A 26,393-nucleotide genomic window follows, 5' to 3' on the forward strand; every position below is an offset into this window, starting at 1 on the left:
GTACAGAGATACGTCAGCGCGTTTCTCCACACGGTGTGTTGACTTTTGACGAAATCTGCGTCGCGGGGTGCCGGTCGCTCAATATCAAAAGTGGAAGCAGCAGTGAAAGAACAGAGGCGATGCGAGAGTTGCAAGAGCACTTTCAGATACGGAAGTCGCTTGTCTGTGGATGCTGGCCCAAATTTGCGACTGCGATCTCTGCGTGTCGGATGACTCTTGCAACGGTCGAAGATGTGCGGAAGCAGATGTATATGCTGGAGAGTGTTGCGAGATGTTGCGCGGACGGACAAAAGTGAATGCGCACCTATTTCTTTGGAGAGACGAAAAAGATTCCTTTCGATAGACTCGTGGGTGATGGATGAACCTTCGCAACTAGACGCTGGGAAGGCGCGATATGGGCTTTTTTGAAGTTTTTCAATTTTTTTTGGTACCAGTGAGCGAGTCTTTATGAAAGGAAGTGCGAGAGCACGAGGGGTTATGGTGGGAGATGATGGATGCGTGCGGTGAAAGAGAAGTTCTTCAAAGAGTTTTTGCTACCCGTAAAGCTGCCCACAATCGCTGGTGACTCGGCAACACCCGGCACGTGATGGCCCTCCTTCTTTATTGGAACCACGACCTCTTTCATCCACTCTCACAATCAGGCAGGTGCTAGTCAGGGCCAGATGTTGGTGGCCGCATGCGGTTGTGCCTAATTGTTTGATTGTGCTCAACCAAGCGACATCTGCCACCCAGATGGCCGAATAGTCACATGTTTGTCGCTCTGGCTGTCAAACTTCCACGCGGCACATCAACAAAGTCTGTCCAATCATTCAATGTTTTCATCTCGCTTGCTCGCCGTTGCGTTCAAACCTCCAGGCTCTCTTCCCAGCCACCAGTGTGTTCTAACCACGCTCTAACCCTCTCAATGCACTCCTCGATCGACGCTCCCAACGCCTCTCTCCACTGATTCTCTACCTCGCGAACTTTGCCTTGCAGATCTTCAGTCAGCTCCTGCTCCTTGCGCTTCTTGTGGTGTGTCATCTCTGCCTGCACTTGGTCCGCAACCTCACCTGCTGCACCGCGCTCAATTTCACGCAAACGGAGTGAAGCGGCTTCCGTCGCTGTGTGCACCTCATGCAGCAGACACAGTAGATTGGTCTGCGCTTCGATGAACTGGTATGCAGACTTCTTGGCGTGTACCAGAATGGTGTACATATATTGCAAAGGAAATTCCTGATAAGATGTGTTTTCTGCCAGTTCGTTTGAGGGCACCACAATCTCGAAGCTTTGCAAGTTGAGGGGAATCTTGTGCACAACCTCAGCTAGACCAGGCGCAATGTCCCAGAAAGCCGACAGCTGAATTTCGACTCCTCTAGATGTATGCCTCTCCACAGTCTTGCGTAAGTGATCGAACCTCGTGTTGGTTTGTCCGGCATACTGAAGCTGTCGTCTTTGTCGTTCAAGTGCAAAATGCCGTTCGGCTTGACGCAGCTGCATCTCGTTTGCGTTTTGTTGATAGTTGGTCAGGACGGTTGCAGATTCCCTTGCAAGAAGCGCAGTGTCAAGGTCGAATCGTTCCTTGTGAATTTGCTCTCTGCTTTCGAAGAGCCACTTCAAGAGTGTAAGCTGCTCGACGAGCTCGGGTCTCTCATCTCCTTCCGTTTGGGCTAGCAAGTTCTGATCACACTGGGCCTCTGCATCAAGAGCCTCGATGAGTTGGTCAATATAGTTATCACAGCTCCGCACATGTTCAGCGAGCATTCTGTGCACAGGTTCGTGTATCCTCTGGCGGAAGTCCTGACATTGAGTGTCAGCCTGCTTGAGCGCGGTTGCAGACTCGTATTGGCGAAATGTCAATTCGGCTTGGGTGGCGTCGTTGTATGAGATCTTGCCTGAGTTGATCGACGTTTGTGTTTGCGAGCGGAAATGGCGAAGCCTCTCTCCAGCTGATGTTCTCCAGGATTGACGTCGACTAACCTCGACCGACTCGTGAGATCGAATGACTTCGCGTACGTTCGTAAGATCTGCAACTGCCCTGAAATTTGCCCTGAGCGTGCTCAATGCAGGATGACTGTTATTGACTGCCGGGTAATGACGTGGATATGGTGGCGGAAGTGTGACAAGTCTTGTGACATCAAGAGCCGGTTTGCCAGCAATACGACTTATTGGTGCCTTACCGCGAGATGAGAGTGGGGCTGTAGATGGTGGGTTCGATGGAGTGTACAGGTCGTCATCTTCGTGCCAACCAATTTTCTCTTGAGGATATTCCTCGGAACCATACTGGAAAGTCTGATTGCTGGTGCCGGGCGTGGGCGTACCTTGGTTGGGCGATGGCTGTGCGGCAATGTATAACTCCTGAGGGTGCAGACTCATGTACTTGGACTCTTGCTTGGTCCTCTCATGCCTACGCCCTCCATTACCGATCGAGCCATCAACACTTTCTTCCCACCATCGACTGGCCGATCTACCCCTCGAACTTTGCTCGTCTGGCACTGTACTCATAGCCATGCTTGGGATTGGCGAGAGACACGGCTTGAACTTGTCACCCCAAGGATTGGGTGGTCGTCTGCCCGCAGCATCCTCGCTCTCATCGGTCACAGACTCTGTATCAGTAGCCGGCGTATGTTCTGCAGTGGAAGTGACTGACGCATGGAAGCTAGCGTCAAGATCAATCATGATGTTCGCACTTTCGGGACTTGTGTTCCGACTCTGCACTTGAACTGCATTGTGCTCAGCCGCAGCGGATAACGGCCTCCACATGTCCCGTGTGAGGTCCATGATATCCCCGGCCATAGTGTTGAAGGCCTCTGAGTAGCGTCCCCTTCGCAATCTAGATTCTTGAACCATGAAGCTGGCAAAGAGTTCCAGTCTCTCGCGATCATTCTGGGCTGTAGATTCTTGATCGATGAACCCTTGGAACCGTGTCAGACTAGAGCGCGCAAAATCTGTAAGCTCGATGGAGTGTGCAGGTCCAATCGTATTTGTAGCGTCCGAGCGAAACTTGTCTGGCTGCGAGAAGTCTCTTCGGGATGATCCTGTGGAAGGGTGCTGCTCGTCAAGAGGAGTAGCATGTTGAGAATTATTCTTGTGCACGGGAGCAGCGACAGAAGGTGTGTATGGAGGTGTCAAGATTGTCAAGGCGTGTCGTCCATGTCGCTGAGGACGGTTGTATTCTGGCGACGAAAGCTGAGCTGGGCTAGATTGAGACGAAGATGGCTCAGAATCTGCAGTACGTCTTCTTCGTAGCAGACCGTCCGAAGTAGTGGTAAGTGTGAGATTGGTAGGCTTTGTAAGCGCCGGGGTCGTATTCTCTGCGCATCTCCGGTCGTTTTGGGAGTCTTGATCTGATTCCTGACCACTTCTCTTGACTTTACTTCGCGATCTTCTCTCACGTATGCTGTCTGCAATGTCTCTGTTCGCTGAAGCACGACCCTGGCTGATATTATCCACAGTGCGACCGATGCTTCGTGTCCCGGTGTTGATACGCAGCTCCATATAGCTAGACGAAACACTCTCCGTATCTGGGTTCCAGTCTGAGGGTGTGGGAGGGATCTCACCAAGTGTGTTCTCATGTCTTCTTCTGGTTGGAGGAGGAGGAGGAGGAGGAGGTGGTGGAAGAGGAGAGGTTGATAGCACATTTGGTGAAGCTGCAGCAGCTCGTACCTCTTGAGATGGTCTTGCATACCGGTTGAGACTCTGAGATCTGTGGCTGGGAGTAGGGGGAGGTCCTGGTGGAGGTGGAGGAAGTGGCATGCCAGGCTCCCAATGATAATGCTCGGGCGAGAGTCTGCCTGCAGATTTGTGTTGAGAAGCGTGCGTCTGGATGGCTCCAGTAGATGCAGCCCGTCGCGAAGCGGGCGGTCGGGAGATAGGTTCCGTGGAGCTCTGTGGCACTGGGGTTTGCATATGACTTAAGGTAGATATTTGATCAGAGCTATCAGATCGCTTGACGCGGGCAGCCAGTCCGGTGATACTAAATCTAGATCTTTGAGGGTCTCTACCTGCTCCAGAGCTTGATCGATCACGATTCTGAGCATTTGGAGGTGGAGGGAAGTGTGCAGTCGAACCAGCCAACGGGTTGGAACGATGACTTGAACTACCAGCTGATGATGGTTCCATCGCCAATGGAGAAGGCAAGAAGCCTGTCGAGGGTACTGAACGCAGCAAGCGAGGAGTGCTGTCCGAAGGCGCTGTATAAGGTGGTGGCGGAGACGGCATCGATGCTATATCCCAGTCACAACACGTCCAGCATGATGACCACTCCGACAGAGGGATAATCGGTGGTTTGCGTAGTAAAGAGCCTACTCACCTTCCATGCCAGTAGCATCCCTGGCAAACCTTTGTGTAGGAGAAAAGGCCATATGCGTCCCTCCAACATGACTACTTTGACCCCATTGTTGAGGATTGTATGGCCTAGATGACATGGCCGTGTTGGTATGTGTCGAGTGTCCACTTCCTGGAGGAGAGAACATGGGACTCAGGGGGGTACTTAGAGCGGCTGCATTGTCTCGCAAATGCTCTGCAGATACGTTGGCAGAATTTTGCTGGAGAATCGGGTGAGACTGTGCTGGAGGCAGAAATACGCCATGTTGCTGGTTCATCCTATATCACCTTCCTAGTGCATACCGTCGAGGATGTAAGTATCGAGTACGTCGTGAATTTTGCAAGAAACGAAACAGAGTCACAATATACGACAGCCAGTAAGTTCATATTAACAACATGATCGAGACAAGCCACAACAGCTGGAGCACCCTATTAGCAACTGGATCGATGCTCGTCTGCATGGCCAGCGCGACGTATAGCAAGCCATCGTTTTGGAGATCAGATCTGGTTGGTCGCTTACACCCAAGTCAACTCTGAGCGCTTACGGTTGCTATTCTCGTCCGAACTTCGCAGATGGTTGTGACACCTGCATCAGGGCTAACGAGTGCCTAGAGTGGGCGCTTAGGAAGGATCCGAAATCGCCACTATAAGCGCTGATAGCATTTTCTGAACAATTCACGAGATATTTACGTTGCTTGTCCGAGACTCAGAGCGTCAGTGATTTCTGTTCAGGGGCTATGGGATCTGCTATGGAAATCGTCACAGTCCACCTCTCGATCTTGAATTGACAGGTGACGCAAGTGGGGCCGCCTGTGGTGGCTCCTTGGCATGTGAGGCACTGGACTTTGTGAGATCCTGCCATGACCTTGGGTGAAACAGAGGTACGACTGATGGCTAGGCACTGCAGAATGTTTCTCGACGAACTGGAAGAGAGAGGTTGAGTTTAGAGCGTCTTTTGGCAAGATTGAGAAGTTTCTATATAAATTGTCTGATTGGTACGTCGACCACGGGTATCTGGTTATGGAATGCAAGATATTATAAGTTATCGCTAGAACAGAACGTGAAAGGTATAAACATCCAAAAGAAGATCAGCCACGTTACCTGATGGACGTGGTAGAGAAAGAAAGAGAGTGGGAGGTCGTGGATATCAAATGCGGCCGCCCTCAACGACTTCTCTGCCGATCAACTCAAGGAGGCCAGCCTCGCTCGTGCGTCGCCTTTCTAGGATCCAACGTTTGCCGCCTGTAGAGTCTTCTTCGCGGACGTACGTGATGTTGTCCGCGCCACTACCAGATCGCGAATGCGACTGGTGTCGCTGTCGTTCTGGTGCTGCAGCCGTATCATTTGCAGCGGCCTTCTTCGCCGTGACCGGTGTGCCTGGTAACTCGTGTACTCCGTTCGAACTCTTCTTTGGAGTCGAGACATTGTCTGGGACAAAGAAGGCATGTGGAGGCTGCAGAGGTGAATGCAATGTGAGACTATTGGCCATGCTATTGGCCATGGTTGCGTGAACAGGAGACGTGGGAACAGGGCTGGAGGAATGGTTAGAAGGATTGTAGTTAGAGTTGCTGCTATTGCTCCAGGCCATTGGTACGCCACCACCGGCACGTGGCATGAAATAGCCACCAGGCATATTGGGTGCAGCCATTGTGGGACTGTAGGGAGCTGGTATGCCAAAAGATGAAGAGAGTGAATTGACACTATTGCTGCTGCTTCCAAAAGCGCCTTGCTTGAGCCTTCGAAGATCCGCAAGCGTCATCTCATCTTCTTGCAGATGCTGCCATGCAAGAGGACTCATGCGCGCTGCTGCCATGTGGGACGGCGGGAAGCCAGGCGATGGCAGGGCAGCGGCCAGAGGACTGAAAGGTCCGATATAAGAGTTTCGAGTACTGAATTCGCTGCGTTCGGTGATGGGAGTCAAGTTTGGCTCCTTGACGCTTTTCTGCCGCACAATCTCGATTCCAGGTGCGCCAAAGAAGCCACCGTTGGTTGCCTCGATTGTACCAGAATCATCACCTGGTCGTGCTCTAGCATAGAAACCGAACTCCTGGCTGTAAAATCCTTCATCATCGTTTGCAAGTGCTTCGGAGTTTGCAGCAGAGATCAAGTCCAGGTCGTCAAAGTCATACTCATCATTGGGAAACTCTGAAGAGAAATTGTCTTCAAAGGTTACGCGATTACCGTAGTCAGTTGCCGAGTACGAGTTACGAGAGACCTGGGTTGGATCGGACATGTAGCTGTGAGACATTTGAGGCTGCATCTGCATCTGCATATGGGGATGGATTTGCGTTTGCAGCTGTGAGGGCATCTGCATTTGCGGCGGTAGGTGCATTTGCATGGGCGTTTGTATGGGCAATTGCATCTGCATCTGCATAGGCACATAGGCCTGGGGATATTGTGGTTGCTGAGGGTATTCTTCCTCGCTTTGCTCATGGTCTTCAGAATAGACAGAGTCGGAAGCGGCTATACTGTTCTGTCTGGTGAATTTACCGCTAGCAGCAGCCCTATGTGCAGCTTCTGCCAAAGCACTGTGATATGCAGCAAGGTTGTGACAGTCAAGCGGACCTTGTTGGGAATCGTGTCGCGCTGCTTCTTCTTGGGAATCTTGCGGTTGTTCACTCGGCTGGGAGGAGTCCTCCGAGAAAGGCGAATCAGCAGAAAACGGACCAGTTCCAGGATTGTGTATGAGGAATGGGTAGCCATTGACATTGTGAATCGGTGCGTCTAGGGACAGGTAGTTCGTGGTGCCGGTTGATATTTCTTGAAGGTGTTGCGGTTGATTAGGCCTTTTGAGATACGATGGATCGTCGAATTTGTCTTCATCGAAAGTTTCGGCTTCTTCCTCCTCTTCACAAACATCTTCGAGTTGGTCAAGTATGCCATCATCGAAGTAGAAGCTGTTTGCCGAATCAGGTCTGGCACGCGATTGCTGAGATCCAGCCCCTGTAGCATCAGGACGAGGGTCAGAAACAGGCTGATTGATCGAGCTTGGGGGCGGATTTGAGCGAAGTGGATTCTGAAAGACGGGCTGCGCTTGTTGAGCGGGCGTAATGGATTCGAGCGTGTTCGAAGTCGCCATTGATAAGTGACGTTGATCCGAGTCCAAAGTCATGGTAGAGAATCGATCAGGTAGGCCAAGGTTAGAGTGCTCGTATAGACCGCTCGCTGAAGCATCCTCCATCTCATCATGATCATACATGGCATTCTCATCAAACATATCCTCTTCCTCTTCGTACTCGTCAGGCTCAAACGTTGGCGGGTTCTGGGTCACAATCGAGTGGCGGAGTTTGTGCCTTTCCTCCAGCAATTTTTCTTCAGCTATCGAATCATTTGCAATCTGGAAGCTGAATCGGGAAGTCGTACTGGCCATATGCCGGGGTAGGGTAGAGGTAGGCTCTGGCATGAGATTAGGCGAAGGTTGAGGTTCCTGCTGAATTGATGGTGACGGCGGTTTGTTCCTCTCCGTCTCGAATTCGTTATGCTCGTATTTCGGTTCCGAAGCAGGTTCAGGTGACACAGGAGAGTAGACGCGCTCGGGTTCATGATACTGCCACCCAGGTCCACTCGTAGCGCTCATGGCAGAGTGAGGAGAATCAGAGGCTGGATCTGAATGTGATTGGTCATCAAAGAGTTGACTGCGTCGACCGAATGGGGGCATGTTGAGGGAATCAGCACTGTGATGCCACGAGTTGCGGGCGATAAAATCATTGTTTGCCAACGTCTCGGCATGGACACGATTCTCATCAGGCTCGCTGTCAATATGCTCAACGAAGACAGGCGTGTGCTGGACTGACTGCCTCTTGGGATCACGCTCGACTGAATCCTGCAGCGACTTGATGGAGTCATTTGCAGTCGACGGCTTGGACGAGGCTTCGGCTAGGCTAGGATCATATGATGGAGTGCGTCGAGTTCTTGGGGCACTGAAATCATGTACGAGCTTGCCTCTGATGCGCGGATCATAACCGTCAGGAAGATCCATAGGTGGGACGGCCAAGTTCTTGGTAGCCGTCTTTTCCAGCGTCTCGACAGCTTGCGCAGAACGTCTCCGCATGAGCAGATTGACCGGATTGAGCAGATTGAACTTGCCCTTGGACGACTTGTTGGAGCGTAGTTCAGGTCTCTGCTTGGACGTCTTTGCATGCTGGGGCACCCCATTGATGGTCGACTCTGCGGGCAAGGGTCGGTTTCCGGCACGAGGTCTGGCCTGGGCGGTGGTGGAAGAATAAGGTATCGAAAGGGCGGCCAGGGGAGAGGATGGTGACATGTTTGCTTGCTGCAAGTTGGGCAGAGCCCCCACGGGACTCGTTACAGATCTCCCCTTCTGCAGGCTTCGTGGGCGCGCGGCGGGGACGGCAGCGGGGGCAGCATCGCGGAGCGGCGAGGATGACGAGAGGTCCGAGGTTGAGGAGGGCGTAGAGCGTTGTGGACTCGAGTCGAAGCTGAAGGCACCATCGAGGCCCAAGCCTGTTGCAGGAGCGTCGTCGGCGACATCAGCGATGCTCGGTATAGGTGGCAGGACCGGCGCCAGTTGCGATACAGGGGACGACGGGGAGTAATTGTGCGAATATGAGTGGGCGCGTTGGTTGGATGGCTTGGGCGAGTTGGTTCGACCAAAATAAGAGGCCATTCTCCAACAAGAGTGATCGGCCGCCTTGAGTGTCGGTGTCGATATGTCCGACGGCGCTGCTGTCTACTGTCGAGGACTCGGTTGAAGAGCTTTCTATCTGGTCCAAGTCACTATCTCTTGTCAGGCATCATATCTCGACACGGAAGAAATAAAGTCCACTCAAGACAGTCGAACAGTCGAATAGACAAGCTTTTGCAAGACCGCGGGCCTCTGTTTCAGCACTCCCGTATCACCGTAATTTGGCAAGGGAGAGAGTCACGAATTGCCTTTGCGATCTCCTTCTGCAGAACGTCACCGTCTTGCTCGACTCCACAAGACTACGGCACGAGCAGCACCGTTGCTGGGTTCCGCAACGAGAATACAAACGGCCTGCTTGTCCGCCAGGGAACATGCAATCGGAGTTGGCTGCCCTCCACCCAAACCCCTCTCATTGGCCTGCGATTCCCAGCCTCACCCGAGCCCTCTTGCCTGTTCAGTCTTGCTCGACCCTCGAGTGGCCCGGTCCGAGCGTTTGCATTTCGTCACTCCACGACTCACGAACACGAGTCGTGCCTTCCATATCGTGAGCCTGCAACTTCTTGACCATCACCTAATGGTCGCACACTATATCTAGCGCCTCATCACACAGCTAACACAGCTGCATTTGTATCCCTTTGAACGGAGTATGTCATCATAAGTGGTCCTTTTCATGAGAGATAAGGGCGAACATTCTCAAATCTGCATTTTATCACGAGTCAAAGCCGTTGAGTGGTCATTGGTCAGCAACATCAAATCCACCCACGTGCAGGTCATCCGCGATCCACGACCTCACCACCAACCAGACATGGCACCTTCTATTGTGCATTTGCCTAACGGGCATAATCTGTCCGTCACACCCGTGTTCGGTGGTCTTTACTTCAAGTCTGTTGATGCCCACACTCATCACAACATCTTTCCTCCTGGTTGGACCATCACCATCGAGAGCGAAGACGATGACAACCCACGCTCTCCCAGTGCCGGGTCTGAGGAGCCCGAATATCGCGTTCACAGCTACAAGCAGCCCTCTTTGCAGAATGACCATCTGTTCATCTCCTCCATCTCCAATCCGCCTAACGAGCACACTCCTTCTCACTTTCCCGCATCCTCTCCCACTCGCCAGATCGCGATGATGCTATGGGCTACTTTGTATTGGTACTTCCATCAGCCTGAACCTGATCAGAAGATGACCAACTCTTTCTCACGGTCCACAGCTGAAGCGGGAAAGCCTAAGGGTGAATGGCGCATCAACATCAACCGTGAAGGCGTGTTCAGAGGAAAGCAATTAATGCAGAAACTGGAGCGCATGGGCTTGATCGCTACTGACGATTCTGCCGTTGGAACTTCCTTGGACCCAAACACTCCTGAAGGCTGGTCTGCCATGTTTGTGTCTCGACGCCATTTCTGGCAGCTGGATCCCCGTATCTATCTCTTCACCAGCAACCCGCAGGTCAACTCTGCTTTGGTTTCACACACTCATGTCGACTCAAGACCAGATTCACCTGCACTTGGTGTATCTAGCAGTAGACCTGACTCGATTGTCGACAATGCTGGTCCAATTATCCCCACCGGTGGAAACCATGGGCTTTGGACACCTCCCGGGCAATTCAAATCATCCTCTCATATGCCTACCTTCTATCCTCCAGCCCCGGCCCAGTACGTTTTCACCAACAACGTCCGCCACCCCGTTCGTCCCAAGCCTCCTCGACAAGGTGAGACATTCTACACAAGATACATTCCGAGCCTTGGCGAATATCTTTCCTTCCGAGTCGCATCCTTGTCTAAAAGACCAGTGCAACACATTGGGCCAGTTTCAAATCCAACACCTGGAGCCTCTCCGCTTCGTGCTTCTGCCAGTGCTAGTGACTCGCATGTGCCTACTGTTGGCACAACGGACCACGAGCTGAGCGATGCCGAGCTTCTTCATAAGTGGATGAATGACGATCGTGTCGCCTATTCATGGGGTGAGCAAGGTCCCCTTACCCACCAAGAGGAGTTTTTGAAAGGTGGTCTGACCAACAAGCATTCGATCCCGGTGATCGGATGCTTTGATGGAAAGCCGTTCGGGTACTTTGAGATTTACTGGGTCAAGGAGGACAGATTAGGCTCCTATCTGGGCTTCCATGTATCTGATTACGACCGCGGATTGCATGTCCTGGTTGGTGAGCAAAAATTCAGAGGCCCCCATCGTGTCAAGGTCTGGCTGAGTGGTCTTGTCCATTACTGTTTGCTGGCCGATGCCAGAACCGAAACAGTCATGCTGGAGCCCAGAGTCGACAACAAAAAGTAAGTGATCCTGGCATGTGTCTATGGTTGACGCTCGAAGACTGACATTGGCGGAACTAGACTGAAGAACTACTGCGAGGATGTCGGCTTTTTCAGAGAACGTGAGATCAGCTTCCCACACAAGCAGTCGAACCTCATGAAGCTTCGTCGCGAAGCTTGGGATGCCCCAGCCATCTAGACTTGTCTTCGGTTTAGCATTACGATACCCCTATCTTGTCCTTGGTGTGTGCGCATAATACGAAGTAGAGTAATTAGAAGCTGGTAGTGTCTGGTTATAGAGATTACGAATTAGGGTTTATGGAGCATATCATTTTTACATGAACGCCTCAGATTCGGAAGGCAGCCTCCCCGTGTGCTAGGATCTTGCAGGGGTCTAGCTTTCTAGAAGCACGGCTACTTTGTGGAAGTGCAGCAATACACAACGGAGGCTATCTCAGCAAACCCATTGTGCAGGCTGTCTTATGGTCAGGATCAACTGTGCCTTTGGCAGCTCGGAATCCTCTTGCATTTTTCCCACGCTGGGATGCGAGAGTGACAGACTTCGCACATGTGAAGAGAGAAACGAGGCACTTTAGACGGACGTTGTGAGATATGGTTTAAGCGACAAACCTAATACGATGAAACTCAACCGTGCCGGAGTTCGCCAAGTTGGCGGCGTTTGAAACCTAGGGTAATTCTGCACGACATTCAGAGATCCAGGCTCTGGTCGCAACAGTCAAGCTCCTGCAAAATCCCAGCAGTGACAGCGAACAGACTTGGGAGCTATTGTGCGCATGATTCCCACGATTTTGGTAGTCTGACATGTCTTTCGGCCTCCCAAGGATCATGGCGCATGCTGGGCAAGGATGTATGCATGTACAGCATGCATCTAGCGCCGGACCCCGCGAGTGTTGACGCGGCAGAGCACCAACCTTCTCTCTCCCATCCTTTGGGTGTGGTGGGCGTGAGCGTTTTCTGCCACGGACGAGGGTTAATATGCACAGGGCTAGTTCACCGTCGAGTGCGCGCGAGCGTCTGACGTGCCTTTGCCCGTGTCCGTCCGTGTTTGTTATTTTGATTAGACTTGCCTGCTGATATTTCTCTTCCTTCTTGCGATTGCCTGTTGTATACCCTCGACCGGACCTGTCACGACATTTTCCGCTTCCCCCCCACGACAACGATAACGAATCCCACATCCCCAGATGGCGCCGAAGATATCAGTGGATGAGACATTTGTGCCGCCTCAGATGCCTAGTCCACGTAGCAACCCTAGTATCGAGAAAGATGATGCGACTTTGAAAGTCGACAGTCCTAGCGAGAAACAAATATCTGAGCTTGTTGCTTCAGAGGAGAATGCGCTCTTGGACTCGGCCGACGACTTGGACATGGACGACGAGGAAGCTGTAGAAGATGATGAGGATACTGGAAGACCATACAAGCGCATCTGTCGCGGACGAGAGAGTGCGCTTTCTCTAGCCATGACTGACCAGATCAAGAAAAGGTGAGCGATCCACAAGATTATCCGTGTGCTATCTTCGATTCTCTTATCGGACTTGAGGTGTGACTCTTCACCGCTTGGTGTACGAAAAGAGCCGGATACAACATCAGCCTGAAGACACACAAAGCTGATTGACTTGCTACTTCTAGCGTCTTCTCGAAACCCACTCTTGTACGCGTCGGCAGCTTGACCAATAGTCAAGACTTCTACGTTCACGCTGCACACCTCGCTGCCTCATCACCCTATTTCGCCGAACTTCTCGATAAGCAAATGGAAGAGGACGAACCTCTCGAACTACTCGAAGACGACCCCATTGTATTCCAGCTATATGCACATTACATCTACGACAAGAAAAGCATTACAACTCTGGATCTGAATGCTTCAAACACCGCTCTGGACTCACGATCTGCCGCTTACGATACATATATCGATCTACTACAAGCCTACATCTTTGGCGAAAAGGTGCAGAATTCGGACTTTCAGAATGAAGTCATGAATAGGATCTTGCAATGTATTGGCAATATGCACAATAGCAAATCACCGAAGACATCTGTTTTGCCTGATGACAAGGATGGTCTTCCCTCTGCGTCGTCATCGGAGAATATCGTCAGACCACTCATTGAGCTGCTTTATCCGTCACTTCCACCTGATTCAATCGGTAGAGGCTTGGTAGTTGAAACCTTTATCGTTCTCTGGAGCCACTCGGATGTATTACAGAACTTTGTGCCCGATGTCAGTAGAGAACTGTTGACAGAAATCGCTGAGATGCTACTGAGTGGAGACAAGGATCACATCCGGGATGCCTGGGCCCAAGCCATCGACGGCGATTACTCATATTACCACTCTGCCAGATATGACGAGCATTGATTGCAGCCATATCTGAGACGAAAGAGGCTGGCACCGTTTTTACATTTGCTTCGTGCAGGCGCTGCTGGCTCATGCGTGCGTTCATTGCTTTTTTCACCTCCTTCACTTCACTTCTCTTTCTATTTATCGTCATCATCTTCTCCTTCTATCCCATACATATAACAGCCTCTTTTTTCCTTTCTTTGGCCTGGGTTATAATGTTTGGTTTTTGTCATGGGTCTGCGCGGGATCGCCCTTTGGAAAGAGTATCTGGATATATCTATATAGTCACGACGTCCAACGAAAATGCAAAAGATCTGGTCATATACAATTCACAGCCGCGTACTTGGTAGTTTGCAAAGTAGTGTTGATCTACGCGTCTAATTCCTGAGAGCGGTTCGGGTTTGAGTAGCATGTCCTGATTTCGCAGTGCACCTTCTTCTAAAAAGGCATATCCATATCTAGGACATCCTCTTCCTCTTCCTCTTCATCCGCCTTGGCATTTCCTTCTCCAGCATAGACATTTCGGATAAACTGAATCACAGCCGCAATATCTCTTTCACTACTCGGCACAGTATGTGTTCCCGTATGTCTAACAACACCACCTTTTCCACCACCTTCACACCTCTCCGCCAACGCCAAAGATTCACTCTCCTCCACAATCGTGTCCATACTACCCAAAACATGTAAAACCGGTGTTTGAATCCTAGGCTCATAGAATGCCGTATAAGCAGGACATTTATTCAACAATCCCGAAAAGCAAACACAAAATGTCAGCGGTGGGTGTGTGAGTTCAGCAAAAGAAGACGGGAAAGCTATGCCACCTTTCACATTTGCAAAAGCTTGAGCTCGTGAGGGTTCGAGGAGGGAAGTTATCATGGCTGCAAACGCTGCTCCTTGACTGAATCCCATGATACCGTCGAAGGGACCTTGTTGTTGCAATATTTTTGCAATGCTGGAGAGTCCGATTGAGAAACCTTGTTGTGGTTCTCCTCGTGGGCAGAGTTTCCACCATCCGTTTGCGTCTTCGCGGACTTCTGCTCCGTTTAGATCTGCTGAGGTTACTGGGAAGGGACCGGTGGGATAGATTAATTCTATGCCGTTGATGGGAGGGTTGGTGTCGGTGTCGGTGTCGGTTTTGATGGGGGAGCTGGCGAGAGACTTTTCGAGTAGTTTCTTGATTCGTTGGGTTTTTGCTTGGAAGAGAGGGCCGGATTGTGTGTAGCCTTGACAGAGTTCAGTATTTGGGATATTACCATGTTTCGATGTTGGACTAACCGTGCAACATAAGGATCTTCAATTTTCGAGTGTCCTCGGATTTTGAAATTGGCGCCATGATGAAATGCGTTGTCAATGATTTTGGTATCGTGGTAATTCTATCAATAAATTCTTAGAAAGCAATAGGTAGTGAGGGAGGTTGAGTTGTAGGGCTCATCGATGCCGCACTGACGTCTCGACATCAAACGGGCTGTCACTTCCTCTTTGGGATTGACATGTTCTCGATCGCTTTGACATACAATCGATTTTAACTCGGTAATTTTGTTGCAAGATGTGTACAAACAGATTTTTGACATGGCTGTTTTCTGTCTCAGATTTGCAAATGCGTTCTTTCGTCGGACAGGCTTGTCAAGTTAGCAAGTAGAATTATAGCAGATATACCTTCTTTACAGCACCAAAACCTTTGACCTTCTATCTCAGTCCTCGACACAACGCAAACATGCTGGTGTTCACATCATCACTACACCAAGTGCGAAGTACCAATCTCCGTCATCTCCGAGTCTGTCTCTTACCATCAAATGTCACGCCAGTGATATTAACTCCTGCCTCGTCCCGGATCTATACCACCAACACACAGCAGAATGCCGGTGAGGCAAAAGTTACACCCATCAAGCCTAGACCTTCGCTAGCTACACGCGTTTTCTGGACGTGTAGAGGTACATGGAAGAGAGCAGGTGTCAACACGCTACGATGTCTTGTTGGATGCACGATAGGAGACTTTTCGGCATTATGGACGTTGCAGACACATGCGCCGGAGTTGGGAATGAGCACGATCATGGCTCTGTCTAGTAAGACTTTTGTTCTCTTTTTTGTTAGGAAAGGACTCGAAGATGAGCAGAGATACTGATAGCGAACAGTGACATCCGGTCTGACTACATCGATTGCATTGGAGACGGCTTTACTTCACCGGGGCAAGGACAAGTTGTCCACCAGCATGGCTTTCAAGACAGCAATGGGTATGAGTTTCATCTCGATGCTGGCCATGGAGTTGGCGGAAAATGCTGTTGATTATCATCTCACTGGTGGAGTGGTCGCATTGCAAGACCCGCGATTCTGGACAGCTGCGGTGGTGAGCATTGCTGCTGGATACTTGGTGCCTCTACCATGGAACTATTATAGATTGAGGAGATGGGGCAAGGCATGTCATTGACATACAAAGATCATCAATGTAAATCACGAGAAGTGTATATCAGCACGAGATGTATCTAGAATAAAGTTGAAGCACGTTGATGCAGAAAAGTGTGGTTCGTACGAAGGCAGAAAACAGCGACCCTGGCGTTCCTTCTGCGAGGGCCGAGAAGCCCAACAGCTGATGCGACCTAGCAACCAAGCCATCACAACCCATTGCCATCAATCCACCCGACTTTACCCATAGGCTACCGCCAGCTCATCGTTATGAGTGACATGCCGGATTCACCATTGTCGTCGATATCGTCGTCGGACGAAGCAGACGACATGATCAGCACACCGAACCGATCAGCCAGACCCAGCATAGACACAGACACGACAGGACCACCGAGCAAGAAACGACGTACGGGCGGCGGACCAGCGCACATTAGCTCATCACATGGCGGCACAATCATGGTAGCTGGCGCCGACACAATAGAAGAGTCGGAAGCAGACATCAGTTGCGACAGCGAGGGTTCCGCTCCAGGATCGCCCAGCCAGGACGAGTTTGCAATGCGCGCGGATCAAGTCACTACTTGCGCGTGGGAGGGCTGCAGTGTGGGTGATCTGGCCAACAGCGACGAGCTCATTGCACATGTCCAGAACGACCACATAGCGCCCAAGCGAGCACGCTATACCTGTGAATGGGGAGACTGTGCACGCAAAGGCACAAATCACCCCAGTGGCTACGCTCTGAAAGCACACATGCGAAGCCACACCAAGGAGAAGCCTTTTTTCTGCCACCTGCCAGGTATGCATGCTGCTCTGCACACTTTGATGACTTGGACCAAGCTGACTCTTGAGCAGAATGCGATCGTTCATTTACCCGATCTGATGCCCTCGCCAAACACATGCGCACAGTCCACGAACCCGAACCTCCACGCGCTGCAGCAACAAATGCCAATCCCATCGATCCCGCTACCGGCCAGCCCAAGAAGGGCCCAAAGCTACGCCTCTCGATGAACGGCAAGACACCCATCAAACCCTCCGTCCCAGATGTGCCCGTACCTGCACCCACCCAAGCTCCTGACGATCCATCACCACCCATGGACAACATCCAATACATACCCGCGCGTCACCCGATAACTGGCCAGGCGGGCTTCATGATCACATACCCACCCGACATACACTTTTCACAGTTTGAGAGTGAAATTCCTGCGAATCAGCTCATGCGGCTGCTCAGACGTCAACTGCATTGGGCACAGCAAGAGAGCGAGGGCTTGAAACAAGAAGTCGAAGCGCTCGAGGAACATCATCGTCAGGAGTGGGCAGCAAAAGAAGCTTTATTGGAGGGTGTATTGCAAAGCGAGCTTGCTGCTACAAAACAGCTGGATGAGACAACGCTGCATGAGATGAAGGAGGAAGTTTGGGGACCCGAGTCGAAAGAGCTGGAATGGACGGGCACACCTCCGTGGCAGAGAGAGGGTAATCACAAGATTGAGGAACCAGAGAGTCCGAGGGATGTGGATGTGGATGTGGATGTGGATGTGGATGATGCGGTTGTGGTTGCGAACAGGGCGGCCAATGCGCAGCAAGAAAGTGCTTCACAAGCAGAGAGAGACGAGGATATGATGGCTGTTGGTGCCCTAATGGGTCTTAGTGGTGCCGCTTAAGAGTCTGCTCAGTTCATCGACATTGCAAGAGATCGCTACAGTGAAAGGAGGAATACCCGATGAGTGATTCGAGAGCATATGCAAAAATATCGCTACCAAAGAAATGATGAATTGTATTCTCCTCAAAGCTTCGTACTCCTGACCAAACCCTTCTTGATACCCGTAAGTTCACCACCATAGCCACCTTTACCCTCGCCACCCTTGTAAACCGGCTTGATGGAAGCCAACTTCTTCTTCTTCTCCTCAAACTTCTTTCTCTTCTTGACTCTAGGATTACGCACATCCTTCTTTCTATGCGGCGTAAGTCCCTTGTTCTTTTCAATCGCATACGAAATCGCTCTCTTGCCATCTGGGCCGACCTCTTCCTTTTCAATCACTCTGCCTCCTTGGGCAGCTGCTTCTTTGAACGCGGCGGCTTGAGCCGCCTTGTCTGATTTCTTCTTTTCTGCCTTGGAGGCCACCATGTCGTAGTAATCTTCCTCGTCATCGAGCGTCTTTTCTGGCTTTTCGCCGCGGACTAGACGGGCAGTGGCGCGGTCGTCTTCGTCTTCGGAATCTTCGCCCAATTGATCGCGGTCAAAGGATTTTACGCGTGCTTCTGCTTCTGCGTTTAGACGGGCCTGTCTATCGCGAAGACGTTCACGGTGAGGCACATCCTCATCTCCACCTTGAATTTTTGCGCCGCGCTTGTTTGCCTTTTGGGCGATTTGGGAGGTGTAGAAGCGGAGGGACTTCTTGCGCTTGGCTTTCTCGGCGAGTTCGGAGGCTGTGAGGAAAGTGTCTTCGCCGAGGTCAGAGTCGTTCTCGTCGAGGGCGGCTGTTGCTGAAATATTCTTCGAGGAAGTCTTCTTGGGGCGAGAGGTTAGGAGGGCGTCGAGGTCGCCAAAGTCTGCTTCGGTCTTGCGGAGGCGTTCTGCGCGGCGGGCTTCTGCTGCTGCTGTTACGGCGTCGACGGCACGTTCGGCGGCTGTCTTTCTGGTCTTGGTGGGGAGGATGGTGACGGGTGCTTCGTCTTCTGATTCACTCATTTCTTCCTCTGAGGCTCCTTCCAAGGCGGACTCGTCTTCTGAGTCGTCTTCGGGTAGGTCTCTGAGGCGTGCCCATAGGTCGCGGCATTGGATCAAGCTCTCCATGATGGGGTGATCACGAATGGCGTTTGCGGAAAGAGCGAGACCTTTCGTTTGCTTGTCCTGGGCTGTCGAGGTAAGGAGGGCAAAGTACATGGTTAACGAGGCGAGGTAAGCAGCGGATGCTTGCAACTTGGTCTGAACGGCGAGTGAAGGCGACTCAACAGCAGACAGTTCCTGGTATGTCTGGTTCAGAGCGAGCAGCTCCTTGCTCAACGGTTCGAACTCCGGGTAGCGTGTCTTGAGTAGCTTCATGCGCTCCTTGGGCGTCATCTTGTCGTCCAGCTCGAGTTGAGGCAGCACTTCCGTGACGGTCTCTCCATCCTGTTCAGCATCCTTCTCGTCTTCCTGTTGCCAGTCCGCCTCGTCGAATCCAAAGTCAGCAGCGCTCATGGCCTGTAACTGCTTCTTCTGCAGGCGCAAGGCCTCCTTCTCTTCGTCGAGCGCATCTTGTTCTGTCTCGATAGCGTCGGCGTTGTAGTAGTCTTGCTTGGATTCTCCCCATGCCTCCATGTCTTCCTCGTCGTCCTCTTCATCCTGTGCATCCTTCTTTGACTTCTTTGCCGGCGCTGCTGCTGTCTCCTCCTCTTCAAAGTCGTCTTCGTCGTCATCTTCGGCTTCAGAAGGTTCAGAGTATCCTAGGACTTCTTCGTCGGACAATTCGAGGAATTCCTCTATAGTGCAAGTCAGCCACCGATCGCTTTGGCGCATATCTTTCGCAATGCTTACCCTCTTCCTGCACCTTTCTCCTCCTCTTCGCCTCCGGTCCATCGTCCAGCATAACCTTGTCACGGTTGATGTGAAACTCGTCATCCGAGCCCGCCACATCCTCATACGTCTTGATCTTCATGCGCGTACGTCTGTTCGAGTCGTCTGCAACATCTTCCTTGACTGCTCCACCAGAAGAGGCCTTTCTCTTTTTCGCCATGATGTTTTTTTTTGGAGTCGTGGTTGTTGTATGAAAGTTCACTTTGGGGATTTTTTGATGGTCAGAATTTCTTGGCCGACAAACTCCGATGTCTCCGGGGTAGGTCTTTTGGACGTCTGACATTAATTCATCCTACAATATGGAGTTCGACTTGTTGTTTTGTAAATACTATATCGCTAACCATATATTCACTACAATTGACATATGAGATTCTAAACTCTCGACTTTAACGTTGATTCGTGTCAAGATGGCAAGTCTCATTGCTAGTCACCACAAGGATCACCACTAGGACTCTTTGTGCTATCGTCCGCACAAGACGATGACCATAATAGTCCTTGACTCTCTGCTTAATTGTTGTCCCAACGGACAGGTCCCAGAAGGTAGGTGTCATGAGTGATGATCAAAGAACAATGCCCTGCCGAATGCGGGAGGAACCTCTCAAGGAACACAATGGAAGGCCCCAATCGCTTTGTCTAGTTGGCCATCACTGCTCGAGGCACTACTGCAGCCATGGCAATTCCATCTCCTTCGAATGTCTTGAGACTCTTCCAGGAAGTGAATCCGCCGTGGGACCAAAATCATCTTACAACGAAGTCGACTATTGAAGAATGGACAATCGACCCTCTCGAGCCCGTGTCCGAGACCCCTCCAATGAGCTCCTGCCATCACAGCCCCTACGAGGCCTCCGAAGTGATAGCCCCATGGAGGGCGGTGCCCCCTGGCTCGGAGGAGAATACAACCAACCACCGCTAAACGCCTACGATCATCCACTCCCCAGACGCCTCCCCACTGAGCCGCGAACTCATCGTAGTTTCTGGTCTTCCATCCACCACTTCTTCTCCTGGCATGGAGGCTTGAGAGTCTTTCTCGCTTGGGGATTGGCTGCTTATATCATATCCTTTTGCTCTGCACTGGCTTCGGAATCTGCAAAATACGTCACTGCAAGTCTTATACCAAGGGAGCCTGCTGGAAAAATATGTGCGGCAAACCATGTATGTGTGCCGGACGAGGCAGCGAATCCTTTTGTGCCTGTGCAGGCTGCTAAGCAAGGTGTTACTAAAAGCTTCAAGGCAAATGAGATATGGAGCTTTATGCCTGATGGTTTCAATTTTCTGGGCTCGGGTGGGGTTTGGGGTTACGATCAAGCTCATTACCTCAGTCTGGGTGGGGTTTTGGGTATTGATGAGTCCCGAGGCTTTGATCAAGTCACTGCAAGTCAGCATAACAGAAGTGCTCTTATCGATGCATTGAAAGAGTTTGATGGATTAAGCGCAGATCTAGTGGCAGAGATCCATACCATTGACAACAAGCTACCTGATCACAATCCGGAAAAGTCGACACAAGCCTACCTCGTTGCATATCTCGATGACATGCAAAAGCAACACGGCAAGATCACTAGGTAAGATGTCCCACTCCATTTTCTTCTCGTCAAGGATGCCAGAAACTAATACCCGCACACAGCAAACTCCAAGACTACCAAACAAGCAGCAAAAAAGCTCTCGACCTCGTCCACAAATTCCGGCAAGCAGAAAAAAACACTTACGCCCTAAAACACCACGCCTCCGATCTCAAACTCCTTCGCTCACAATTGAGAAACACAGGTTCTGAATTGGAGAAATGGTTGAGAAAACAGGATTCTGATATTGGCTTTGTGATTCAAGAGGTGGAGGGTTTGTCGTGGAAGCAAGAAATGAAAAGGGCGAGGTTGGGGAGTTGGAGGTTCAAGCCTATGGTGGCTGGCGTGAAGAGGTTGAGGGGGTTGATGGGGATTGTGGGGGTCGTGTTGGAGTCGGTTGTTAGGGACAATGGTGCATTGGCGTAGTGTGCAAGAAGGTGGGTAGTGTGGCTGGTTGAAGTGGACTGATATACGATGGATGGATATGTATAGGAGGGATTTTGTACATGTGTGATATTTGTAGTTATGTTCATGTCCAAAGATATAGGCAAGACGCGAGAATTGAAATGTACTCAGGTTGTGTTGCTTTTTCTAGTAGTGCAATGTAATCATGTCTTTCCACAGCCCATCCTTCTTCCCTTCTTCTCTCCTCGATCGCCAAAGTCTTCGAGCATCCAATTCCAGGCTTCATCAAGCCCAGTCTAACAGACACCAGACAGCTCAGACGAAATATGCTCATCGCAAAGCTCTATCAACAAACTTTGCCTCGAGCTTAGCAACCTCTGCCTTGAACGTCTCAACCTGCTCCCAGCAATCCAAAGGTCTACGATCATTCAACCTCAAACACTGCACGAGCCCCTCCTTTGCCTTTTCCACAGCCACATCAGTCTTGTCGAGGTTCTTGCGACGCTCGAGTTTGCTACGCAGTTCGGCGACTTCTTTGGACACGCTGTCGTTGCTGCGATCCTTGTTTTGCGATGACGAAGGTGTGAGGGCAGAGGAGATTTTGTCTTTGATGGAGGGAGAGTCGGAGGAGGAGGGGGAAGAAGAGTCTGAGGAGTCGTCGGAGGTGGGGGTGAGGGTGGAGGTATATTGGGCGAGGCGTTTGGCTTCTTCTTCGCGGATGCGCTCGAGTTCTGCTGTCACGCGCTGTTGGATTTGGAGGTCGAGGTTGCGCTGGCGGGTCGAGTCGGTCTTTTTGAGCTCTTGTCAGAAACTTGGGATGCTATGTGTGTTCTCATTGGAGTCGCAATACCTCGGGACTGTTTTGCAGCGAGTCGACTACAGATGGTGAGAAGCTGACAGGGCTGTCTCTGTTGCGCTCGTCAGTTAAACATGTTGTCGCAAGCAATCGAAACATTGATCGTACGCAGCAAAGACATATGGCGAGCCTTGCGGCTTGGAGCTTCCAGAACCCATGACAATTGAACGTGATTGGAAGTGCGAAGAGGTTTCAATGGCAGAGAGAAACAATCGTTCGTAAGTCGCGGTATGCTCGCTGCCGCTACCCACTGCGCGCGATGTCAACTGCCAAGCCGACCTTTCCACCTCCGATTGACTCCGACGGGGAAGGAGCAGGAATAAAAAATCAATTAAACTCCAAAGCAACGCGGTACGCGTCTTCCCAAGCTGTCCCATTGCCCCTAAATCATGCAGACATCAATTACATCCTGGTTCAAAAAGTCCTCGGCGGTCAAACAATCCATCACTGCTTCTCAGACGACAGAAGACTCGGCCTCAAGAGTACAAACAGCTCCTGTTACAGAAAGTCAAGATGGCTCACCATCATCGTCATTGTCGCAGCAGCCAACACCACATCAGCCCACCCTGACCACGCAACTGGACCAAAAAACGACAACAACCACATCAACATTACCCTTCTCCCACCCCTCGAAAAGACTAGTAAAAAATATCACCCTTGTCCCCTGCGACACCACAAACATATCCTCCTTTGAACGTCTAAACACCCTGCTCCTGCCAATACCTTATCCCCGCACCTTTTACAAAGAAACCCTCTCGGACCCGATTTCCAACCACCTAACCCTTCTAGCCCTTTGGCATGATAGTCCGTCTTCTGTCGCGTCAGCGTCAGGAAAGGTTATAGCAGCAATACGCTGTCGTATCCTGCCCTCATCCTCTGCCTCTCCAGATGATAAAATCCTCTACATCTCCACTTTGGGTGTGCTTTCTCCCTTCAGGAGTTACGGTATCGCAACGCATCTATTGGGGATCATGATAGAGAGGGGGATAAGAGATCATGGGGTGAGCGCTGTGGGAGCGCATGTTTGGGAAGCTGGTAAAGAGGCTAGGGAGTGGTATGCCAAGAGAGGTTTCAAAGAGACGAGGTTGGAGGAGGGATATTATAGAAGGTTGACACCGCGAGGGGCCTACGTGTTGAGGAGGGAGGTTGGACCGAGGGATTTGTTGAATCACGGAGGGGCTTGAGAATACGGAACAGACGTCCTGAAAGGAAGGTAGCCAGAGGATTATTGATCAAGAAGGCAGACAAAGTATAGAAGCATTCGTCATCATCAAAGACAAGACCGAAGATTCGGTCATGGAGCACAGCAAACGAGAACAACAAGAAGAGGTCGTGAGTTCAAAAGAAGAAAAATGGTCAATGTACTAGGATATATGTACACATATGTGACGGCTGAATATGATAAAATAAAAACCAACGCCCTCCCAAGCTCATTTCCGCATGCTCATGCGAGAAAGATTTTGTAAATCGTGAGAAACTTCTGGAAAAATCATCGTCGTCTTCTGTATCTACTCTTCTCCGTACTCCTTGAGTTGTGCCTGCTTGGCCAACTTGTCGGCAACGAGAGCGATCAAAGCGGCTCCAACACCGCTACCATCCTTGGCGATACCAATGCGGATGCGCTTCTCGCCGTGCTTGCCAACACCCTCGATCTGACGGAGGGCCTCTCTGATGTACTCCTCAAAGCCAGGGTAGAACTCGACGAGAGAACCGTCAACACCAATGTCAACCATCTCGTCCTCGTTGACGGGAGTGTCATCGGCGGTGGCAATGTCCTGGGGAGATGAAAGCTTGTCGGTTGCGAGGACGACGGCAGCAATGGCGACGGCGGAAAGACGAGCGGCGCGCTTACCAATGGCAGCAGCAATCAGCTTGACGGCCTCAGCGTCCTCGGCACTGGCGGCGTGAACTCCGTAGTCCTTGTCCAAGGTTTGACGAGTGACCTTGAAGCCGTTGCTGTTGTCACCGTGAGCGATTGACAAGAAGCTGGTGTCGAGACCCCAAGGTTGCCACAGAGGGCTGTTCTCGGCGAGACAGGTGGTGCTGTGGACGTCGTTGCTGCTGCTGTTGTCATCGCTGAAGAGGCCGGTCTTGCGCTCCTTGACCAGGTCGACGATAGCGAGACGCAGAATCTCACCCAAGAACATACCGGAGATGCGCTTTTCGAACATCTGGATACCGGGGTTGGGGGTCTCCTTGTCGAGCGAGTTGTCGTAAGGGGTGTTGGGGAGAACGCGGAGCTCGTTGTCGAATGAGCCCCACTCAGTGTTGATGATCATCTCACCAGTGGTGCGGTCAACATTGTCGCTGTTTTCGGAGCCGTTCAGCTTCTTGACCTTGTCGAGCTTCTCGACGTAAGCGCCGTTGGTACCAGTACCGAAGATGGCACCCAGAAGAGTACCAGTCTTGCCAGGAGAGGTGTATGAGCGAGCCATGAGAGTTCCGACAGTGTCGTTGACCAGAGCAGCAACACGGACGGGCAAGTGGAGAGCATCGATCTCGTCTTGGAGGAGTTTGCAGACATCCTTGCCAACAGCATCGGCAATATCGAAACCCTTTGTCCAGCGGATCAAGGTACCCTTGTTGATTCCAACCTGCTGCACAGGGAAAGAGAAGGTGAAACCCAAGTTAAAGATCTCGCGCTCTTCGAAACCGCTCTCGGAGTGGATGGTGGCACGTCTGCGGATGGTGGCGTGGTAGTGTTCGCCGTGGTGGGTTTGCAGGAAAGTGGCGATTTGCTTTGCGAGGAAAGAGAAAAGCTCCTTGCTGGTCTGGGCGACCATGAGCTCCTTGGGGATGGCGACCTTCGATTGGGTGAGGGAGAAGGTGCTGTCACCGTTGAGGTTGATGGAGCAGACGCGGAAGTTGGTGCCACCGAGATCGACGGCCATGTAGAGACCCTATCACTGTCAGTCATGGAAGATGCTGGCTCACGCGAATCCAGACTCACCTTCTCGGTACCGTTGGGAACAGCAGTCACATAGGTGGGAATTTGGCTCATGGTGGTGCCAGACTTTTCCAGACCCTCGTCTGAATCCAATGGTCAGTCATGGGCTCAGGTCGAGAGGAAAACAGTGGTAGACATACCCATCTGGCGGATGAACTCCTTGACGGCCTTGTTGACTTGGGCGTCCGAGTACTCAAACTCGGCAGCCACGCGGCTGGCTTCTTGTGCGAGACCCATGTTGCGAGGAACCGACGTGTCAAAGAGGGTGTTTGCTTGCTCTTCGGGATGGTGAGGACAGATCAAGTCCTGTAGGAAGGGATTGGAGGGGTTGTAGCGACAAAAGTCAGGCCTACCCAAGTTCTGTGGCTGACTTGGCTTGCGGAGCGAAGCTACGAAGCGGGGCACGAGCAGGAATTGGACGCTGAGGACGAGTATGAGGAGGACGACAGCGTACAAGGAGCGTGAGAGAAACGAGCCTTTTTCAGATCGGAGCTCGCGGAGAAAGGGTGGGTCTGCCGCGCGAGATGAGGATGGGGAGCGAGATGAGGGAGTTGGGAGACTTCTGGTGCGTCGATGGAGCGCCAGGGTGAAGATATGTATACAAGGGAAGAGGGACAGGAGTCAGGTGGTGCACGCGAGACGAGAGGGAATTAAGTGACAGCCCTAAACCTGCTATTATCTGATGTCTTGGACGGTGCAGCGACGGCTCTTGACCTTTTGCATCGTCTATCGCATCGAGACTCGACTCTCAAAAAGTGATGGGGGTGCGTGCGCTGAAAACGCCCTCTGCGTCACTGCTACGAACGTCCTTGCCTTTTTGACAGCCTTCTGTTGATGCCAATTGACAGAATGCTATCACTGATCGCTCTTGCCATATCTAGAAATGAGCCTTATAGCACTGCGTTGACAAAGTGAGCAGCTTTGTCTACTGCATATCACCTGTCCTCCACCTTTCCCCTCGCTCATCTCCAACGTATCAGCTCTTCTTTCTCCATTCTCCTCCTCGTCATACTCCGCGCCCAACCGCAGAATCAACAAAGCGCCCGGTACTTCTCCGGAGCCTCTCTCGTTTTCGCTTTCAGCCTCCAGCCCGCCTACCTCACCCACTCCTCTACCGATTCAA

The 26,393-nt window shown here is 51.5% G+C and overlaps 12 protein-coding genes across 12 annotated transcripts; 6 read left to right on the top strand and 6 right to left on the bottom strand.

The window, feature by feature from the left end:
* Positions 1-492: 492 nt before the first annotated feature.
* AUEXF2481DRAFT_82759 (uncharacterized protein) lies at positions 493-4,707 on the bottom strand. Its single transcript, XM_013484967.1, has 2 exons — positions 4,289-4,707; positions 493-4,202 (listed from the first exon to the last, which is right to left on the bottom strand). Exons 1-2 carry the CDS (start codon positions 4,578-4,580, stop codon positions 844-846), a joined length of 3,651 nt encoding a protein of 1,216 aa, XP_013340421.1. The 5' UTR covers positions 4,581-4,707; the 3' UTR covers positions 493-843.
* A 466-nt stretch (positions 4,708-5,173) lies between these two features.
* On the bottom strand, positions 5,174-9,182 carry AUEXF2481DRAFT_43608 (uncharacterized protein). Its single transcript, XM_013484942.1, has one exon. It carries the CDS (start codon positions 8,927-8,929, stop codon positions 5,450-5,452), a length of 3,480 nt encoding a protein of 1,159 aa, XP_013340396.1. The 5' UTR covers positions 8,930-9,182; the 3' UTR covers positions 5,174-5,449.
* A 570-nt stretch (positions 9,183-9,752) lies between these two features.
* On the top strand, positions 9,753-11,408 carry AUEXF2481DRAFT_8146 (uncharacterized protein; the record flags this gene model as incomplete). The annotated part of the gene is made up of 2 exons (XM_013484892.1): positions 9,753-11,230; positions 11,291-11,408. 2 exons carry the CDS (start codon positions 9,753-9,755, stop codon positions 11,406-11,408), a joined length of 1,596 nt encoding a protein of 531 aa, XP_013340346.1.
* Positions 11,409-12,411: 1,003 nt separating this feature from the next.
* On the top strand, positions 12,412-13,574 carry AUEXF2481DRAFT_8147 (uncharacterized protein; the record flags this gene model as incomplete). The annotated part of the gene is made up of 2 exons (XM_013484893.1): positions 12,412-12,710; positions 12,857-13,574. 2 exons carry the CDS (start codon positions 12,412-12,414, stop codon positions 13,572-13,574), a joined length of 1,017 nt encoding a protein of 338 aa, XP_013340347.1.
* Positions 13,575-13,994: 420 nt separating this feature from the next.
* AUEXF2481DRAFT_8148 (uncharacterized protein) lies at positions 13,995-14,889 on the bottom strand (the record flags this gene model as incomplete). Its single annotated transcript, XM_013484894.1, has 2 exons — positions 13,995-14,779; positions 14,832-14,889. The coding sequence occupies 2 exons, from the start codon at positions 14,887-14,889 to the stop codon at positions 13,995-13,997; spliced, it is 843 nt and encodes a 280-aa protein (XP_013340348.1).
* A 127-nt stretch (positions 14,890-15,016) lies between these two features.
* AUEXF2481DRAFT_448780 (uncharacterized protein) lies at positions 15,017-16,147 on the top strand. Its single transcript, XM_013484992.1, has 4 exons — positions 15,017-15,086; positions 15,146-15,300; positions 15,362-15,619; positions 15,689-16,147. Coding segments are annotated over exons 2-4 (552 nt in total). The 5' UTR covers positions 15,017-15,086; positions 15,146-15,299; the 3' UTR covers positions 15,982-16,147.
* Positions 16,148-16,226: 79 nt separating this feature from the next.
* AUEXF2481DRAFT_32660 (uncharacterized protein) lies at positions 16,227-17,611 on the top strand (the record flags this gene model as incomplete). Its single annotated transcript, XM_013484917.1, has 2 exons — positions 16,227-16,749; positions 16,806-17,611. 2 exons carry the CDS (start codon positions 16,227-16,229, stop codon positions 17,609-17,611), a joined length of 1,329 nt encoding a protein of 442 aa, XP_013340371.1.
* A 122-nt stretch (positions 17,612-17,733) lies between these two features.
* AUEXF2481DRAFT_8150 (uncharacterized protein) lies at positions 17,734-19,666 on the bottom strand (the record flags this gene model as incomplete). The annotated part of the gene is made up of 2 exons (XM_013484895.1): positions 17,734-19,412; positions 19,468-19,666. The coding sequence occupies 2 exons, from the start codon at positions 19,664-19,666 to the stop codon at positions 17,734-17,736; spliced, it is 1,878 nt and encodes a 625-aa protein (XP_013340349.1).
* An 887-nt stretch (positions 19,667-20,553) lies between these two features.
* Positions 20,554-21,580, top strand: AUEXF2481DRAFT_449027 (uncharacterized protein). Its single transcript, XM_013484993.1, has 3 exons — positions 20,554-20,658; positions 20,730-21,065; positions 21,128-21,580. The coding sequence occupies exons 2-3, from the start codon at positions 20,758-20,760 to the stop codon at positions 21,486-21,488; spliced, it is 669 nt and encodes a 222-aa protein (XP_013340447.1). The 5' UTR covers positions 20,554-20,658; positions 20,730-20,757; the 3' UTR covers positions 21,489-21,580.
* A 217-nt stretch (positions 21,581-21,797) lies between these two features.
* AUEXF2481DRAFT_8152 (uncharacterized protein) lies at positions 21,798-22,481 on the bottom strand (the record flags this gene model as incomplete). Its single annotated transcript, XM_013484896.1, has 3 exons — positions 21,798-22,256; positions 22,318-22,375; positions 22,432-22,481. 3 exons carry the CDS (start codon positions 22,479-22,481, stop codon positions 21,798-21,800), a joined length of 567 nt encoding a protein of 188 aa, XP_013340350.1.
* Positions 22,482-23,000: 519 nt separating this feature from the next.
* Positions 23,001-23,471, top strand: AUEXF2481DRAFT_49722 (uncharacterized protein; the record flags this gene model as incomplete). Its single annotated transcript, XM_013484956.1, has 1 exon — positions 23,001-23,471. A coding segment is annotated over one exon (471 nt), but the record flags the coding sequence as incomplete, so codon positions are not given.
* A 360-nt stretch (positions 23,472-23,831) lies between these two features.
* On the bottom strand, positions 23,832-25,507 carry AUEXF2481DRAFT_48140 (uncharacterized protein; the record flags this gene model as incomplete). The annotated part of the gene is made up of 3 exons (XM_013484955.1): positions 23,832-25,223; positions 25,274-25,353; positions 25,411-25,507. The coding sequence occupies 3 exons, from the start codon at positions 25,505-25,507 to the stop codon at positions 23,832-23,834; spliced, it is 1,569 nt and encodes a 522-aa protein (XP_013340409.1).
* Between the last annotated feature and the right edge of the window lie 886 nt (positions 25,508-26,393).

This window comes from Aureobasidium subglaciale, assembly GCF_000721755.1.
Source record: "Aureobasidium subglaciale EXF-2481 unplaced genomic scaffold scaffold_25, whole genome shotgun sequence".
NCBI classification, from domain to species: Eukaryota; Fungi; Ascomycota; class Dothideomycetes; order Dothideales; family Saccotheciaceae; genus Aureobasidium; species Aureobasidium subglaciale.

What these genes read in the sequence shown, in the direction of transcription:
- AUEXF2481DRAFT_82759 (XM_013484967.1), bottom strand. Translation starts at nt 4,580, where the DNA reads ATGAACCAGCAACATGGCGTATTTCTGCCTCCAGCACAGTCTCACCCG. An exon ending in GGATGCTACTGGCATGGAAG is followed by an intron (nt 4,203 to 4,288) that starts GTGAGTAGGCTC and finishes ACTGGGATATAG; the next exon opens with CATCGATGCCGTCTCCGCCA.
- AUEXF2481DRAFT_43608 (XM_013484942.1), bottom strand. Translation starts at nt 8,929, where the DNA reads ATGGCCTCTTATTTTGGTCGAACCAACTCGCCCAAGCCATCCAACCAA.
- AUEXF2481DRAFT_448780 (XM_013484992.1), top strand. An exon ending in CACGATCATGGCTCTGTCTA is followed by an intron (nt 15,620 to 15,688) that starts GTAAGACTTTTG and finishes GATAGCGAACAG; the next exon opens with TGACATCCGGTCTGACTACA.
- AUEXF2481DRAFT_449027 (XM_013484993.1), top strand. Translation starts at nt 20,758, where the DNA reads ATGCCTGATGGTTTCAATTTTCTGGGCTCGGGTGGGGTTTGGGGTTAC. An exon ending in CAACACGGCAAGATCACTAG is followed by an intron (nt 21,066 to 21,127) that starts GTAAGATGTCCC and finishes ACCCGCACACAG; the next exon opens with CAAACTCCAAGACTACCAAA.